Below are 20,025 nucleotides of genomic sequence, written 5' to 3' on the forward strand. Positions count from 1 at the left end.
CGGCCTCAGCTAAAAAAAAATAAAATAAAACAAAAAGGGATTTTATTTTGTGCGCTCCATATGATTTGCTGTGCGCAGAGAAGACGAGAGTAGTGCGCAATTTCGCACGCACACAGCTTAGAGGGAACATTGGTCCTCACTATGTGGAATTTGCATGTTCGTCCCGGGCTTGCGTGGGTTTTTTTCTGGGTTTTACTCCCACATCCCACAAACAAGCTGTTTAGCCTGGTTGAACACTCAAAATTGCCCCTAGGTATGAGTGTGAGCGTGAATGGTTGTCGGTTTCCTTGTGCCATGCCATTGGCTGCCCACCGATTTAGGGTGTCCCCCGGCTGGAGCCCGTGGTTAGCAGTGATAGATTCCAGCACCCCCCGTGACCCTTGTGAGGATAAGTGGTTCAGAAGATGAATGAATGTTAAGCATAAATCTACCTTGAATGTTTTTCACAAATGTACTGATTTTAAAATGTGCGTCATTGACACTCAAATTTTTCTCATAAATCCCATTGGAATTATTGATTTGAAGACAAGATTTGATATTTTTTGCAAGCAGGAATTGGAAGGTTCTGCTGCATTTGTCACACATACACTAACGTGGGTGTAGTATTAGCATCATGCTGGACAAATACGAGAAAAGCCGTGGCTGGGAATGAAGATGAGTATTTTGGTTTGACCCCAGAGTCAGATGGAAGGGAAGCGCGAACAGTGTGGGGGCTGCTCGGGGTGGCATGAGCAGCTGTTGACAGAGAAGCTAGATCTTGAGGTTGCCATGGCAACATTTGTATTGCCCACACTGCTGTGCATGTCGCTGTGTTTACAGCTTATTTGTGGAGTTCTCATGATGCTGGCAGCAAGCTTTTGTGTTGATGACTTGCCACCTCAAGGACGTGATTTTTCTTTTTGATGTGCACTCGGGAATATAAATGCACTGTACTGACAAAAGACATGGCCGCAAGTAACTACTGTTTTGTCATAGACTGAAAACGTTTTTGCGATAGACCCATTTATACTAAAGCAGTTTCTGTAACTGGCTGCGAGACTTTTACAGCTATGTTGAGATTCTGTACCACCATTGCTTGCAGTATTATTTAAAATCAGAAATTGGGGCAGGTTTGGCATTCTAATTCATTCCGTGCCATTGATCGCAGTCCCAAGTGTATTTTTCCCTTCTTCCTAAATTCTACTATATTCATGATGTGAAAACTGCATTTTCCTACAGGATACTAGTTCGGATGTCCTGTTACTTTTATTACTTCCGGTCCATATATGCCCCCCATTTATTAGACCATTAAAAATAATGCAAAATTTAATGTAACTAGTAAAAGATAAATCACTTTTTATTATTTGTTAAGACATCCTTTGTTACATGATGATCTGTTACTGACATTAGTTTCTAAATGTAGACCCACTCAGCGGACATGTTTGCCTCCTGGTTTGATTTACAGCAGCCGGTCAACACCATAATACTGAAAACATATGCGACTAATGGATCAGATCCAATCTTATGACCAAATCCGATACTGTCTGATACACTAAATAGTTGTATTGGGTGCTGAAATTGAGTTTGAGATCGGGCCATCACTGGTTCAGATTCAATTCATCGTTAAATGTATCGTTTCTGCGTCGAAGACTGAAGACCATATACAACCCTGATTGGTCAAAAATGTGAAAAATAAAAAAAACATTCTATGACACAGGAACATTTCAAAACATAGAATTTAGGCTCTCACAAACATTTGATGACCAAATAAATATTTTTCATTTCATTTTGGATCTTGGAAATTTGTATCTATGTATTAAAGCGTAAAAGCGTGTATAGAACTCCGCCCATATGGTAATGTATTGCTTTTAATTAAGTGTGGTTACATTTTATTTTTAAATGTAACTTGATTAAAATATGTCAACACCTTCCTACAGTGCACAAATGACGAGTTATTAGTTGTATTTTTATTTCCACCAGTTGTTTTTACACGAAAAATGAAGGCCTGACTCATTTTGTAGTGTTTTTGTTTTTTGGCTAATCATGTTCATTTTGGTGCATTCCCAGGAGAAATCACAGTTACGATATTGAACAAGATACCTGACTTTTATTGTTACGAGCCATTAAGGCTGGCGGTTTGTGTTTTGTATGTTTGCTGCTCCAAGGCTCTCTCTCTGTTCCGCAATCTCCTCCACACGCAAAATATATTCTTTGCCACCCACCCCCACGCTGTTGTATACATAAAGCCTACCTATGCTTGCTCCCAACAGCATGTGTAGTCGGCTATTTCGCAAAAAAAATAGGATACGCTTTGAAGTGGGAAGAACGTTGCATGCCATCTCCTGAAATAAATAGTTTCATTTTGTACTGTACCTTGAAAATCAAAATATTCCAAACGAGTCATTAAACTCTTTTATATCAAACAAGCATATTGCATGACCTCAGTGCATTTCAGTCATCTTCATTCGGGTGCTTTGAATTCTCAGCTGGAGCTTTGTTACACATATTTCCGAATAGAAATGGAACTCTTAACTCTTTTATTATTATTATTGTCAATGATAGACATCCAATAATGTGGCACTTTTCATCCTCATGCTGTGAATTTATGAGTTTATCGGAAGATGTCCAAATCCATTTGTACCCTCCCACTTTGAATGAATTAGACGTCATCGACAGCCATTCAGTCGAGAAGAGTATGAAAAGAAATTCACGGGAAGTATTGCAAGTATGTACTGTACTTGTTTTCATAGCATTACGTTCTTTTTGGCGATGTTTAGCACTAGTTGTATTTTTATTTCCACCAGTTGTTTTTTAATATATTCTTTAACGTACACTGGTTTGTCGAATCTAAAACTTAAAGTGTTAGCTGGCTCTCTTTAGCCAACCATGAATTGTTTAGCTGCTCTATCTTTGTCTACCAGGTAGCATGTTTGTTTGTTTATTTCCAAATTGCATTACTGGTTGATTTCATTTTGTACTTGTGTAACAATCATTCAAATTAGATGTGTAAGAAAGCGTGCACGTCTTTATAAATGCTAATTTGTTATTAGAATTAATGAGTATAGCATTCGACCTTCTAGAGGTACCTCTGTACCTCACTTATATTTGGTCGGTAATGAGTTAGAACACTATAAATGACGACTTGCTGGCGATTAATCCCTTGGGGCCATTTGTTCAATGTCAAAACATATTTTATGCGTTTCATCCTCCCCTTTGAGTCTGAAATGATGTAGCTGTCTGACTTTATGGTATTAAGACCTTATAAGGTACATCTCACAGGATTGTTGTGAAAGGAAAACAGCCGTATAGACACGAGTCAGATTGGAGGCAATTTAAAGGCAGGCACTCTGGAATACTGCTGTTGAAATGAGCCAACTGTAATGGCTTCTTACTTGATGGCACTGCACCATGTAAAACTCATCTGGAGAAGCACTGGTGTTCAGCACTGCAGACCGCCTTCTGAATTCAATTTGCCCAGTAACGTCCTGTTGCTTTTGCTTTGTTTTTTTTTAATGAAAAATTTTGCCGTGACCATTTTATATCCTCACCTAAAGGCATATTATTCATTAGAGCATGCTATCGTACGTTCATATCTGCTTAATAATCGCTTATGAGCGAGCTTGTTTCCCAGCAGTCCTATAAGCGAATAACAGTGCAAATCTGAGTGGTTGTTTGAAGCACAGACTGTTAACATGTGGATGAGTTCTTGATGACCCATTGGCTGCTATTGCCTAGATGTCCAATCCATTTCAACTAAGAGAGGCTGGCAGCAATGCCAACCGTCATGATTCAAATGGATTAGACATCTGTTGATGTCAATGGCACTAAAATCTGATGATCACTCATTAGCTCCGTTCCCATTTCAGATTTCCCCAAAACCAAATATATATTTTGAAATTCTCGTTAACTTGCGCAATTTCACTGGAGGCTGTGTAAGGCATCACCATGAGATTTTTCTTAAGGAAGATAAATGTCCAAAACTTGTTGCATGTAGAGAAATTATGATTACCTATGTCACATCTTATGGCATTTAAATGTGAAAAAAAGTCTTATTCTTGTGATATGTTTTAAGACAGTGGTACCTCTACTTAGGAACGTCACTACATAAAAAATATTCAGGTTAGGAAAAGGCCTCACTGGGAAAATTTTGTCTTAGGGCACAAAAGAAATTCCAAGTTATGAAACGCAAAATCTGAAAAATTCAAACGTCCTTTTGTTGCATCTGGTTTTTTTTTTTATTGTCGTGATAGAGTTCCCTAAGAGGACCTCCGTCTCCACGAAGCCCGACCTGAAAATGGTGCGCTTTAGGCGGCCACCTGTGGTGTTTGGGTATGACCTTCTGACCAAAAGCCCCCTTTCTGGGTACTTTTTCCGGGACTAGGGCGGAACCGCTCCGGCTGGCGGCGAGTTCCTCATTCATGTGCTTTCAACAGAGTCATAGAGTTCCAACACTTTGGCTCTTGAGCTTTATTCTTTGCCTTGCATCATTTTTCCAAGAAAGCTATGGTGCAAGTCAAAAGAAGAAACGTGCTATTTATTATCAACCTGTTTACGAGTCTTGCTAGCGCTCAGCTAGACAATAAATGTCTTGTGCATTTTAAATGATGAAGTGGTCGAAGGCAAACGTTGTTGGATCAATATTTCACCAAATGTAACATAATTTTATGCTGCGTGTTTGCGTGTATGTTTACTTAGCTGCCAAAAGTTTGCCTCCTCCATGCCCAACCAGCCCAATGGAAAATGTCTTTGGATGGCCTATTAAGTTGTTTTTTTCAGCAACATTCAGGAATTTCCATTTCACCACAAAAAATTCGGTTTTGCCATTTACTAGGTAGGGCTAATGGCAATGCAGCTACTGCTTTATCAAGCAAGTCCTGTCAGCAAACTATGTGACTCCTTGTTTGTCACCATCCCCCATTTTTTGAGCATGTACACAGCAGATACAATTCAGATACAGAACAGCGGAAAAAAAACTGTGCTTATGTTTGGAAAAACTGCTTCGTATCGTCATAACCATGACCTTCGCGTGCTAAGGCTTATAACCGCAATGTCCCGTTTCATGGTGAACCCGCTTTAAGTCGCTTTAGGTCAGGGTTGTCTCACGTCTTTGTCCCTGAGAAAGCCCTCTCGTTTGTAGCTTTGCAATTGCTCATCAGCAGGTAATTTCCTTAGCCGTCATGACTTAAAGGAATGTTAACCAGCGGGTAATTTGCTGACCTACATTGCCGCCGCTGACTGACTTCGACAGAGACGGCCGTGCAGCAGAGAAATTGGCAAAGCGAGCTTTGGCGGAAACTATTTTTTTCCCTTTAAAAGTCATTTCCCTGAAATAGTGCAGTGTTTTTCCGCCTGTCTTTGGATATAAATCCAGTGGTCCTCAGTGTTATCAGTTCCCCCCTGTGTTTTCCTGCTGTATGTCAGAGGAGAAAACACACCATGAAGTGCACAAATTGTTGTTGTGATTACCTGGTTTTAGGATCATTATTTATCACCCTACCCCCATTCCACCAATTCCTCTCTTGCTTCTGGTTCCCCTCCCCCACACTTCCCAGCCAAGCCCGCCCCTCCCCCTCTCAAGACTGCAGCCCAACCAGAAGCTTCAAAGGCGGGTTTTACTCAGCAGAGCAGTTCAAGAGAAAATGGCTGCTGTTTCCAGGTCTTGTTTGCACATCTGTCAGGAGGTGACTGTTCAGGAGAAAATGGGGTCCCCGCCAGGCTGCTTTTCAGCGGCATTCTTTTCACACACCCGCATTTGCTGGATGGAGATGGCTGCTTTTTGTTTTCTACAGCCAAATCAACATCCTGTTATTTATACCGTTGAATGATCTTTTCTGGGATTTTTAAGTGATGCTTAATGCCGTGCAGTTACAAACCTTCATTCTGACATGAATGCTTGATTCCATTACTGTACGCACACCAAAAGATAAATGGGCCTTAAAGCTACCAAGTAGCTTATTGTGTCTATTTTTAGACCGACATAAATGCAGCACTGCCGGGGCTCACTGAGTTTAATGCCAAAGATGTCTTTGCATACAACTCAATTTCCCGAAATGTTAACATTGCACCATATTCTAACACCTCTTCGTTCTGCACATAATTAATATACTGTAGAGGCAGGGGGTGTGGGGGATGGGAAACAGCAGTTTTGCTTAAAATTCAAAGTGCTCACCCACTCAACGCTGCGATTTTATTCATTGCTGTTTTATTATTTGACTAAATTACCCTCATTCCCCAAAGGAAGCTGGTTTTATTTTGAAACGGCTGCAGATGTCTTCACGATGATGTTATTTTGTTGGTCTTCAAACAGCAGTGCCTCTGCAGCTTTGCTATATTTTTGTGTCCTTTATACATAGCCTCCCGTATTGCTGATATTCAGCTTGGCCTGAATAATTACATTTTAGAAGTGGTGTTTTAAGGATTTGTCCAAACTGAACATGTATTAGCAGTGTGAATATTTCACAAAAAAGACAATTAATATCGTTAAATAAACGATTTGAACCGATTCAATTTAATATAAGGTTTGATGCCAAATATTGAGAAAAAAATTGAAAAACAAATGTGTTTAGCACATATGCATTACAGAATATACAGTGGGAAGCCGTTATCGATCGACATTTTATAAATTTCCGGCTGTGAAAGAATATTATTAATGCTAGCAACATACTTTCCACAAAAAAGAATTCAATTAAAGCCAAACACTTTAGGAAAGTTAATTCAAAATGAAAACGGATTAGAAATTATCATTGGCATCTGTTGCATGTTGTTCATATAGTGCCACAAGCAAATATCTTTTTCTAAAAGAAATTGTCATAGATTGTTCAACACTGACATCTTGGGTTTCAAGACCACTTGACGGGGCCGTAGAGCAAATGAATCACCGCAAAACTTGAAACCCACTTGCAAACAAATTGGCTGCAGAGCTTCATTGCTTTAAGAAGGTTCATTTGGCAAGAGAAAGTTTAGTGGTCGGGCCTCATGCCTCCTAGCATGCACTGCGGCGCATCAGCTATAAATACCTTTGAAAGTCCATGTTTTATGCTAATTATTTCTTCAGTTACTGTTCCAGTTGTTTCATTTCTTGCTAGTTATGCTACTTTGTGTGATAATTTTAGTTTTGCAATCCTAGATATTTCTGTTGAATGGCACGATTTATACTTTTAGTTCTGGTTCTGAGCTATCTGCACAATCACAAGTGAGTTCAACATTGCTTGGGAGTCTGTGGTATAATGTTGATTTTGGATGACTGCGCTGGAAAAGTATAGTTTGTTTTACTTTAGAATTTTTTTTTGCGAAAGACTGTCAAATAATAATTAGGCTGTTCATTTCAGACTATGAAAAACATTGCAATCCTAATTCGCATAACCAACCATATAATTAGCATTAGATATGGTGTCACCGTATGTCATAAACAGTCAGACGATTGATGACCCATCAATTACTACAAAATATACATACTTGAGCTTTACTATGAATTTGACTCTCTAAAAAATCTACCAACCAACCAATTTCAGCCTCAGTGTTTTGCGGAAATATTGCCCATTGACACTACGGTCAACCTAACCCTTTAAATAATATCAGTAAAGTAGTAAGCAATGTGACGCAAGTTAAGAGGTATTGAGAATGTCTGCACTTTCTCGTGGAACAGGTTTACGGTACAATCTGTCAAACAAAAAGGTGCAAACGTTTTAGGTCTACAGCCCACCTATGTGTTATTGTATAAGTACATCTTATCTACAAACTGTGAAGATAAAAATTCCTGATTTTCTTTTCAACGTTTCCATAAGCCATATAAGAATTGTGCCCATTTAGTTGTTTGTTTTGGATTGGATTGAATAACTTTATTCATCCCGTATTCGGGAAATTTCATTGTGGCAGTAGCAAAGGGTGATTAGACAGAACAACAAAGCAAAAGTACAAAGTAAATGGGATCATTAAGAATCACCAAATCAAATCATTAAGACAGAAAAGTATAGAAATAATATTGTGGTGCCTCTACCTACGAAATTTGTCTCCATTGAGACACATTTTAAAAGTGAAATGTCTAACTTGTTCCATAGCACTCAATATACTACCAAACTAAACCCTTTAAAAATTATCAGTCTACCAGTTTTGCATGAAAGATGTGAGAAACACACAAAATAGAGAAAGAATACATTTATTTATTCTTCTAGTCGGTGGGAGCGCAGTGTTAGGAGACAGTCAATGGAAGACCAGTGAAGTGTTGGGAGATAGCCAACGGGAGAGCAAGTCTATCGTGCCAATTTCAAAATAAAATAAAGGAACAGTTTTTAGGTTTCGGGGGACAACATTTTCCCACTGAGCATTTTTCGTAACCTTAATATCTTGTAAGTAGAAGTACGACTCTTATTATTATTCATATTTTTATTAGTCTGTTGTAGTGGAAACATATATAACAGGGGTAAGTATTATCGCTAGAATGGTATGTTTCTTTCACACACAGCACAAGTGGTGTTTGGTGTGACTTTGAACTTGAGTCCACTGTGGCAGACTAGACATTAGTGTTCCCATGACTACAAGGTTACTCACTCAAAGGTATGTGAGTGAAGAGTTGCTTGTTTAAAAAAAGATGGTTGTAGGTGGTGACTGTTTCACCAACAGTGCTTTCTGTCTATCAATTATTCTTTAGCACATATGTATCAGACGCACACAAAGGACCGTCATAGTGCTTATGATAATTTCATAAGCTGCTAACTAACTATTGCTTGAAAGGATCACATTTAATCCTTTGTAAAACAAGTGACTATTGTTGCCCATTTAAAACTTTAGGCCTTATAAAGACCTTGCGCCCACATATATGAACATCACATTTTTGGTAATTATATAACATTTTAAATTTCATCGTTATTTATTAATGTTTTTATTAATTGATAAATCATATATTAATAAACTGCTTAGAGGAACAGTGAGAGTGGACCTCCATCTACACCCAAATTCAAGTTATTTTGAATTTTAATCACCTTTTATAATTTATAAAATGCTAACTTAAAAATATAATTTAAATAGATAACAACCGAAATAAACTGTGGCCTTCAATTATACTCTAAGGTTGTTTTAAATATAAACAGTTATATAATGAAAAATAAATGTGATTTAATTTCTTCATTTGGTTTGGTAAATTAAAGAAAACCATTACTAAATAAAAGAATATGTACAGGTTTATAAAAAAAATTAACCGGAAGTCATTGCTTGCGATTGACAAATCTAGATGAATTGAAACTAGGAAGACTGGCGTGAATACACAAATTTCATCGCCACTGACGGCACTAGATATTCAATTCATGTTGACTGGGAGAGGTTCGCAGCGCTGCCAGCCTTTCGCAATCAACATCTTGCATGTAGCGCCATCAATAGAAGCCAATGAGTTGAATGGGCACTATATAAAGGGTTAAACCTGTGGAAACAGATCTTTATCTCCCATCCCCGCCCCCACCGTCATAGACTGTTTCCATCCTGTTCTTTCCTCCCTCAAGTTCAAATGTTATCAGAACTGACAAGCTAAGTAAAGAGCCTTTCATAGTCCACTCATCACTTTAGCGTGGATAAACCTTCAAGCTTTTTGTCAGATGTGGTGGCCCAGGTAGCAATGGAACATATCATAGCCCTCTGATGGATGCTGATGCCCTTCCCCCATCTTTAGCGGGGCCCGAGCTCTCGAGGCTTCCCGGGAATGAAATGTTCCGTTTTGTTGTTGTTTTCGCCGCTGTTGTGACTGGGCTTTTATGCAGCTTTCTGCCTCAAGTGTAAGCTAATGGGGCTGCGTGGTCAAATCAGGACACGGTAGCTAAGGCTCACAAGTGTTTTTGTTTTTATGCAGAGGGGAGTAGAGAGGGACATCTTGCATTTGGAATGATATTTTGGTTAAGATGACTCTATGGGAAGTGAAGGTGTGGTAATAATGTCTTAGAAATGCAGTTGGAGTTTCTTCTTTTCTTCTTTTGTGATTTTCTGGACATTTCTAATCAGGTGCTTCCTTTTAATTGCACACTTTGCCCCACTGGGAGTCAGCAGAACAAAACACATTGTGCCTGCATAAATTAAGAATGTTAGTTTAATTACCGAGCCTCAGTTGTGGTACATTAAAGGTGAATTCCCCTAACAAAGATTATAGCAAGGTGAAAGAGTGAATAATTCCTTTTGAGAAACTTGTTCACGCCCTACGGCTGTGCGCTCTTTGGTAATTGGGACAACACTGTTGTCTGTATTTTCCTCCATCGCTCTAGTTGCTATGTTACCAAAGGGGAATTGGAGTGGCCACGAACGCTCTTAGCAATTCAACGTGGACATCCAAACTTATGCCTCATACGTGATGCAACATTGATTCCTCTTTGTCTTCTCTTTTCTCAAGCAGAAAACTAACCAATGCTCCTGACTCATTCTTGTACAAGTTCTGATAATTAGCGTGTTATCTTATCTTTCTGTATCCAAACATGCAAAGCTTGGTGCCAAAAATACAATGCAGTCCAGTGCTGAGAGCTGGGACATGTAGAACTACCATTATACTTTTCATACTTTGTAGCAATGTTTTAACCGGGGGTGGACAAGACAACATGTATGTTGCTGTATAATTTACCAGGCCACAATGTCTGTGGTTTAGTTCTGAAAAGGAAACTGAACATGTCAGGCTCGGTAAGAAATGTAAAATTGTACCTCTACTTAGAAAATTCATTCTAGAAGTGGTTTCTTAACTTGATTTTTTAAAGTAGAATCGCAGTTTACATATCTGTTCCAAACTTCCCAATTATATCCCCTAAATGCTTGAAAAATGATAAACGTATAGCAATTTTGTATAAATATGTGAGATAAAAAAAAGAGAATTCTTTATTTAAAACCAAATCAAAATGAAAAATGCAAGACATTTTCCATTGGAGTGGAAGGGCGAGTGCAAACAGGTACACATGCACGTAAACTCACTATTTAAAATTGTTATGTTTGTTCATTTCATGCCAACATGCACGCCACTTGAATATAGTAGAGGAAAAGGCCTGACGTGAAAGGGGGTGCAAGAAAAGAGCACGTATCAACAGGAGTGTAATTAGGTATTCATTTTGCAAAACAATATCGGCTTAGCTTGGGCTAAAGTGTCAGTTAGCAAGGCAAGCTTTTGCCTAAGCTAGTTCGCATCACTTTTAATTAAAAGGTGACAACTTTGACTGACTTAGAGAGGACCCATTCAAGTTGGATACAGAAGATGAAGACTGACGGATATGTAGATGCTTGGATGCTTTGATTAATATTAATGTGACGCACATTGTCAATAAAGCACACCCAAACTACATTTTGCTCCTGCTGCCTTTTTTAAAACATGGTAGTTCATGCTAGCACCACCACAATGTTGGGCCCATTAAACTGAAGCAAGTTGTATATGGGCAAAATGCAGAAATTGCATGTAACGGAGATAGCACCCTTTAAGTCGGAGAGCCCAGTAGGCATGACAATATGGTATGTTTCGGGGACGCTTGATTTTTATTTTTTTTTATTTTCATTTTTGCATTTCGTGACTTGAATTTGTTTCACATCTGAATACAAAATTTTCCCATTGAGACATTTCATAACCTGAATACTTAGTAAGTTGGGGTACAACTGTATATAGAACCTGGTAGACTGTTGACATTTCTTGGTTTGAGTCATAAAGCTTTGTTTGCAATGATGAGAGTACTGAGATGGAATATTAAGTCTTTCTTTTTTTTCGTATGCGCCTCTCCAGGAGTGAGCCGAGCCTTCCAAAAGACCTCGGCTGTTTCTCTGGGCTAAAATGAGTATTACCAGTGACGAGGTGAACTTCTTGGTCTACAGATACCTCCAAGAATCAGGTTAGTCTGTAAAAGCTGGAGTTGATACACTTTAAGTATTGTTTGAGCTGAAAAGATCCATTTTGACAGTCAATATGGATTGCAGACAGTATTACCAACACTATAACAAGTGTATATTTGTTTTTATTTAGTTTGATGTGATTGATTTTGCTTTTATTAACATTAATAATTGAGCATTTGTATTTACTAGAAAATAATATAATGTAATATAAAATAACGACTAATAATACAAAATATATTATAATTATTATTGACGCCACACTTGTAAACCAAATATATATATTTGTTATTCTGGCCTACTTGACCCAAAACATGAAAAATTATGTCCACATAATTGTACGTCAGATCTTAAAGTTTATTTTAATTGGAATGGCTGTCATCACCTATTATCTAATTTCAAAGGAGCAATATGTAAGGCAATGATGGTACTATAACCAATATCAAAATATTTATGAGCACATGCTGTCCCCTTTGGGATCCCAGATAATCATTTCGTCATGAAGAATCATACTGCATTACTATACTACATAATGTTGCCTTTCAGTCAGAAAATACAGAGGATAACAAACTATTAGATCGTGTGAACATACTACACGTGTAGTCTACAACATGTATGTAACATGAATACAGGCTACATTCTTCAAACATAACGATTTCAAATTGTTCCTGGGGTACGTTTGGGCATAAATAAGCAGCCAACAATAAAAAAAAAAGGATAAATAAATGGAGAAAAAAAGGCGAGGCTATTTTCTCAACATGACAGTTGGGGGACGACTGCACTTAAGAACATTAAAACACACCGGCAAATAATATTTCATTTTTTTTAATGAATTGACAAGCATCCAAAATGATTTTATTCCTCATGTTGAGTAATGGCACTAATCTTTGCCATGTTCAATTGACCTAAATGCTTAAAATACAATGCCATTCTCAAGCCATCTGTGTTCATATTCTACCTTTCAATTTACTCTACAGGAAACTATTGTAGAAAGCAAACAATATGAACATATAGCATGGACAAGATTAACCATTTGCGGTTAAGAAAAGTTAAAATTCACCCGGAGGTTTTTTGGTGGGGGATGGACTTCTCCATTTGCAGATAAAAGTTGTCAAAATTCCCACAGAGCTTGTTGAGGTTTTTAGCAGGCTTAGGTAGACTATAGGTCGGTGGAAATAATAAGGGGGGGGGGCGCTAGGTGTGCAATTGTGTTTCTGTTGTTATAGGGAGCTGTAATGCATGTACCATATCCCTGTTTTGTTTCTGAATTTGTCATGACTCATTTGACATTCAGAGTTTTTTTTCTTTTTTCTTTTTCTCTATTGTTTAAGTATTTCGTTAATTTTGACTGAAAGTGGTAGTAATCTGAGTTTACATGGACGAAGACAAAGGATTGATCTTAAAATGTCTGATTGAGGAGGGATAATACATACATTGTAAACAGAATCAAAACGATAACTTCATGGGGTTTACCATCACATTTTAAAATGGGAAAATCTCATCTTAACCATTGAGAACCGTGTTAGAAGTTCATTCATTCGTCTTCCGTACCGCTTATCCTAACAAAGGTTGCAGGGGGTGCTGGAACCTATCATTCTCATGTCACTCACCCATAAAAGTCAATGTTGAGCATTGTATACCTTGATGCTACATGGTGCATGTTGGGTCACATAATGACTCGGGAGTGGATTTCATTGACTATTTCTCAAATGTCAGTAAATGCTTCAATACTTCATTGAAAGCTGTCATATTATGAAATGGTTGTTTTGAAATGTCAGTATAATTTCATTCCTGCATACAATGTGGGCCTGAGGTTAGTTTAGTTTGGCACATCAGTTCACTGCGGCTGACGTTTGCAACGAAGGTGTGTCTACTCTTCAAAGTGTCGACTAGCTTGTCTTGAGTGCCCAGTGGGACACAGGTGTCTCAATAAGAGGAGTGCTTCAACCATTGCAATAAATGTCATTTCCAATATATTTTGGGATAAGCCTTACCTCCTTTATCCTGTGTTTTGCCTGTTATATAAACACTATTACAATAAAATCACAAAACCTGAAATGAGAAGCCTATTGAAGAAGTGAATCTGTTATCAATCACTAAGGTTAAGTGAGAAGAGTCTCAGTAGGACTTCACTGCAGTGCACTTTGGCTCCTAGCCAATTAAGGTTCATCTCGCGTGGGAGGTGCCTTTTAAAACTTTTATTACACACAACACAAATCCTTGTCAGGTTTGGTGTAGCCCAACACAAATGTGAGGGAAAGAAACCCCTTAAGCCTTAATGACACAAGCCCAAAAGAACCTATTAGATACTTTGGACATATGCACGTATATGCACAGTTTTGATGATGCTCATGTGTCATTCTTATGTAATTGGGTCTCACAAACGAATGTAGCTAATAAATGTATGGTCTTGTTTTCAGGTTTCTCCCACTCAGCGTTCACCTTTGGCATTGAGAGCCATATCAGCCAATCCAACATCAATGGAACACTAGTGCCCCCTGCAGCCCTCATCTCCATCCTGCAGAAAGGGCTCCAATATGTAGAGGCAGAGATTAGCATCAATGAAGTAAGATGAAATTTGCCGTAGTTTCCGTCTGCGTTTTTACAAGATATTTACAGAATGAGTCTCACCCACAGGACGGAACGGTGTTTGACGGGCGGCCAATCGAGTCGCTGTCGCTCATCGACGCCGTGATGCCAGATGTGGTGCAGACGCGGCAGCAGGCCTTCCGCGACAAACTGGCCCAGCAGCAGGCCGGCTGCACCATGGCGGCCTCCACTTCCGGCAACCAATCCATCGCGCCAAAGAACGGGGACGCCACTGTCAACGGCGAGGAGAACGGCACGCACAATTTGAGTATGTGTAAGGTCCTGAAAAATTTGGGGTCTATTTATTTTGGATATAAGAGGCAGTTTTTCTCCTGACCACATTGTAAGTTTGTCATATTACTAGTAAAATCAATCAAAAGAAAGAAACGGATCAACTTTCCCACTGTTCTAACGGCTTTACTGTTAGTTTTTAGATTAACTCACTGGCTGCCAGTAACAACAATAGACATCCATTTTGATTTGACTGAGGTCTGGCAGGACCAGTCGAAATGGAGTGGATGATTATTGATCTCTGAGTTAACAGGAGATATTTACATTGTATATTTACATTCAGATATTAAAAAAAATCACAATAGATAGACCGGTACAATGATTGACTTTATTACACATGGCTGAGTCTATGGTTGATACAGTTAGTCAATGACCAAAAATATACATATTTATGATATGATTTCTGTACAACAAAGGCAAAAGTTACAAAACTTAACATATAAAGAGTTTCCCCCAGAAAACCTGCAAAACCTGGTAGTAGAAAAGCCATCAGTGGCTCACCATTTTTTTTTTAATAATAATATATAAATGAGGATGAAAAATGGTCACTTCACTGGAACTTTGAAATGATGACTATTCTCTGTTTTTATAAGCAATTTAGTAACAATACCTGAATGAGAGTCTTACAAGAAGACAAGTCTTAACGACCTGGTGCATGTTTTTGCACTTTAAAATGTATCACAAGACAGTTTGAATATACAGTACGCATACTGAATTTTGTAGCACTTTTTTAACCTGGTGCGGGGCAAGATATGCCGGGCAGCCCACTTGTCTTATAATGAAGGATGCACTGTAATAATTTATAATGTTTAGATCATATGATGTCCTTTCATGGCATGTTTGAAATGAGGAATTCAACAATTTTCATTGAAGATTGATTTGGGGGTGGGGGGAAAGCATTAGTCAAATCAAAACATCAAAATAAAAATAAAAATAGCAAATGTTTTTTTTTTAAAATCAATTAGCCCTAGATGCATTGATATCTTCCGCCTTACTGCGTCAAAGGAAGAACAGTGGTGAATAATACGATCCTTGCACAATGTGCTATAGTTCGCGCTTTGCAGCTTGATGTGCTTTTGAAACCTGAGAGATTTGGATCAGGTGGATTGTGAGGCAGAGGGAGGATGTTTGTGTGTCAACATGCACTTGTGGAGATTTAATTTCAAGATGTCAGCAAGAGTAAGTTGAGAGAGAAATGAGGTTTGACTGTAACACTCCCCTTGGTTAAAGGCTAAATCTTTCATATTTTCATCTTTATATGAAAATCTGGTGTTGAATTAAAGATAAATCTATGCCATGTGCCTGTAATTTCATATGTGGATGCACACTCACACCCTTAGATAACCATTGCGAGTCGATGGACATGGATGTGGACGTGGAGATCCCCGCTAGCAAAGCCACGGTGCTGCGAGGTCATGAGTCGGAAGTCTTCATCTGTGCCTGGAACCCTGTCAGTGATCTGCTGGCCTCCGGGTAAGCTGCAAACTTGCGTGCCAAAGTATGTGTGACCAAACTGACCCGAATAGTAAAAATCAGATAAGCGAATGCTTCATTGGCACCATTTTCTAACACTGTTTACACCAAATGATGTGGAACTGAGAGTCTGGGCTGTTTTTCCTGAAAACACAAATTGGTCTTTGTACTGTGTTCAGTTCGGGGGACTCCACTGCCAGAATCTGGAACCTCAACGAGAATAACAACTCCAACTCCACCCAGCTTGTGCTGCGCCACTGTATTCGAGAAGGTGGGCAGGACGTCCCCAGCAACAAAGATGTCACGTCATTAGATTGGAATGTAGGTTCCAGCACACACTTGTCCCCCTCTTCTTTTAAAACAGACATTTGTATTAACTTCTTTATTTTCGACACCTGACAGAGTGATGGGACGCTCCTAGCAACGGGATCATACGACGGCTTCGCCAGGATATGGACGAAGGACGGTAGGTTCTTCCATTGAAGGCGATGTACATTTGACCCATTTAAACAGGGAAAATTGATCTTATCGCTGTCAATGGCTGCCAAGGAGTTAATGTAATGGAGTTGTTGTTTGGAATGAAGTCTCACGGAATTGCCCTGATACATTAGGAAATCTGGCAAGCACCTTGGGACAGCACAAGGGGCCAATATTTGCACTCAAGTGGAACAAGAAGGGGAACTCCATTCTCAGTGCTGGTGTAGATAAGGTATTTACTAATGATGGGTGTGATACACAGTTTTTTTTCCTTACAGGGTACACTTACTGTATATATGACTTATCCCTGATAGCAAATACAGTTAAAGCTGAGAAACTTTTTTCTTAAAAGAAACCTTTGTCTTGCAATTGTGGTGAACATATACCTGATTTTAAATATATTTTTTTAGAAACACTCGAACATGACACAGATGTCACAAAATATGACAGTTTTCTGACTAGAACGTTTCTTAACTTACAGTTTATCATTCACCTGCCTCATTTTATAACAGTCTAAATTAGGCCTGTGGAATTTGAACATTGAGATCGTAGATCTAACAAAATTTGAAGGGAATATCGGTACCGGTTCAGCAATGACATATTTACTTGATCAAAAAAACAATATACACAGAAAAACAAAGAATTTACTCAAATTAAAATGGTCTTTAACTTTCCGAACCATAAATATTCCCACACAAAAATCTCAGTATCATTCAAAGACCACAAATAAAACCACAAAACAGGCCTATGCCATTAGAATTCAACCTCTTGGGTGTCTTTTAATCATTTTATTTCGTAATTTTTCGCCAATTAAAGATTAACATTACAGGAGAATAAGAGTTCAACTAATTACTAACTATTTACATTTCAGACTCTTTAAACTTTAAATCTATTTAAACCATTTAAAATACAATAGAACAACATATGAAAATAGCTATATTTACACATAGATTTATGATACATTGTCTTGATTGTCTGTGATTTTTCCAGACGACAATCATTTGGGACGCGCACACAGGAGAAGCCAAACAGCAGTTCCCCTTCCACTCAGGTAAATTGTGTTCAATCATGCATGTGGAATAGTACTAAAATACATAAGGAGCCCTTTTTAATGAGCACCTGTTGATACCAATAGCTCCGGCTCTAGATGTGGACTGGCAGAACAACACCACCTTTGCCTCGTGCAGCACTGACATGTGCATCCACGTGTGTCGCCTCGGCAGCGACCGGCCACTCAAGACCTTCCAGGGTCACACGGTAAGATCATCCACGCCATAAAACACTTCGTAATATTCCTAAGGGATCCATATCGTAATGAACTCTTGTCCCGTTTTTTTTTTTCTTGCCTGATAGAACGAAGTTAATGCCATTAAGTGGGATCCTTCGGGAATGCTGCTCGCCTCATGCTCGGACGACATGACCTTAAAGGTAAGAAAAGCCTCAGGTTTTGAAGACAATGAGGGAATTTATGTCTGTGCCGTTCCAGATCTGGAGTATGAAACAAGAATCGTGCGTCCACGACCTCCAGGCGCATAGTAAAGAAATCTACACTATTAAATGGAGTCCGACTGGGCCCGGCACCAGCAATCCCAACTCCAACATCATGCTTGCCAGGTAAGAAAGGGCTCGTATGAAAAGCAGCAAAAAAAACATTTGTAGTCTGCTTTTGTGTTGTACGATTACAATTTTTCGGCCAATCACATTTTTTTTCAAAAGTCTGACCTGTTGAACTTGATTTTTGCTGATCCTGATTTTTTTTCCGTACATAAGAGATTTACCTATAATATTCCAATCTTCTTTTTGTAAATAAAGCATTAAATAGGGTGTGAAAGAAGACCACACCCACAAACATTTTCAGTGGTACCTCGACATACGAGTGGCCCGACATACGAGTAAAATTTGGGCAAATATTTATCTTGAGATACGAGACAAAAAGAGCCCCGAGAAGAAAGGTATCAAAATGTCAAACAAAATTAGAATTAAGTTTAGTGTTAGGTTCGGTTAAACTTATTTTTGAGTGTGTTTGCATCGTAATCCAAGTTCATTTATATATTTTTATGTAATTTTACCAGCGCGTTGCCGTGCAAAAGCAAGTTACTCATTACATGAGTATTCTCAGTGGCTTTTTAGCTTGTACTTCAGTCCAAATTTTGGAGGGCTACTTTAACTTAAGTGTAATTATTTTGAAGTAACACTATTCTACCCACTTCTGATATTAATAACCACAACCAAATGTGAGCAGCCTAATGTGGCTAAATGACAAGACTCATTCAGAGAACAAAGTTTTATGGCTATTGACAAGCCCCACAAAATGTATCAAATAAGTTCTTTTGGTATAATTAATCTTGGGTGTATCTTTCTCACCCTCGTAGCGCGTCATTTGACTCGACGGTACGGCTGTGGGACGTCGAACGAGGGGTCTGCATCCATACGTTGACCAAGCACCAGGAGCCCGTCTACAGCGTGGCCTTTAGCCCGGATGGCAAGCATCTCGCCAGCGGCTCCTTTGACAAGTGTGTGCACATTTGGAACACGACGGTAAGTCTTGGCCATATCCATTTGTTCTTGGACATGATGGTCCTCTTGGCTGTTTTTTTTTTTTAAAGTAATACGTTGTTACAGAGCGGGGCCTTGGTGCATAGCTACAGAGGTACCGGTGGGATCTTTGAAGTGTGTTGGAATAGCACCGGTGACAAAGTTGGTGCCAGCGCGTCAGATGGTTCAGTAAGTCTTCACATATACAAATTTATAAAATGTATTATATTATTAACCTTTTGTAGGGCTTTCTCTTTAAAAAAAAACTGATTTAGACTGTTTATTGATTATATGCATTTTATTTTGTGTATATAGGCATACATACATATACAATAATGAATAATAATGATACAAAAATAATGATTAATTTTGAAGTTATGTCTTTTAATATGCAAATGATTTTTTTCAGTGTTTATTCATTTAATATTTTTAATTAGTTCGATATAGCCCACTAGCCTTATAAAACATTGGGAGAAAGCCTTTTCAAATCATTCAATGATTGTATAATTAACCATCTCAAATTTCTTTGAAATTAACATTTCTGTTTTTTTTTTTTAAATAACATAGTTTAATGTATACATTTAATCAGAAAAATAAAAAATACATCCCTTAATAAAAATATTTAAACTCATAATTGGTCATCTTAAAACTTGGTCAATAAAAGGTTCAACAATCATCTGATCACTCCCAGACTCTCATAATTCAAATTGATTTAACATCTATTCTTGTCAATGGCGACTAACTTACTGCAAAACAGAAAATAACCAACAAATAGTAAATGTTACTTTGCCGACATATACTGGTGAAAGAGTAAAGCAAATCTTGTGCGCATATAAGCCATACCCTTGATTC

At 38.4% G+C, this 20,025-nt stretch overlaps 1 protein-coding gene across 3 annotated transcripts in view; it reads left to right on the forward strand.

Moving 5' to 3' along the window:
- The window catches only part of tbl1x (transducin beta like 1 X-linked), a 31,393-nt gene that overhangs the window by 9,625 nt on the left and 1,743 nt on the right, over window positions 1-20,025 (forward strand). For all 3 annotated transcript variants that reach the window (XM_077617119.1, XM_077617117.1, XM_077617118.1), the window contains 13 exons: window positions 11,705-11,810; window positions 14,229-14,374; window positions 14,446-14,665; window positions 16,029-16,161; window positions 16,341-16,482; window positions 16,564-16,627; window positions 16,773-16,870; window positions 17,629-17,689; window positions 17,774-17,895; window positions 17,992-18,066; window positions 18,125-18,252; window positions 19,011-19,176; window positions 19,261-19,362. In XM_077617119.1, the coding sequence (XP_077473245.1) occupies window positions 11,753-11,810; window positions 14,229-14,374; window positions 14,446-14,665; window positions 16,029-16,161; window positions 16,341-16,482; window positions 16,564-16,627; window positions 16,773-16,870; window positions 17,629-17,689; window positions 17,774-17,895; window positions 17,992-18,066; window positions 18,125-18,252; window positions 19,011-19,176; window positions 19,261-19,362 (1,515 nt within the window). In that variant the 5' untranslated portion in view covers window positions 11,705-11,752. The remainder of the gene's footprint in view (window positions 1-11,704; window positions 11,811-14,228; window positions 14,375-14,445; window positions 14,666-16,028; window positions 16,162-16,340; window positions 16,483-16,563; window positions 16,628-16,772; window positions 16,871-17,628; window positions 17,690-17,773; window positions 17,896-17,991; window positions 18,067-18,124; window positions 18,253-19,010; window positions 19,177-19,260; window positions 19,363-20,025) is intronic.

Source organism: Stigmatopora argus, chromosome 13 (assembly GCF_051989625.1).
Source record: "Stigmatopora argus isolate UIUO_Sarg chromosome 13, RoL_Sarg_1.0, whole genome shotgun sequence".
NCBI classification, from domain to species: Eukaryota; Metazoa; Chordata; class Actinopteri; order Syngnathiformes; family Syngnathidae; genus Stigmatopora; species Stigmatopora argus.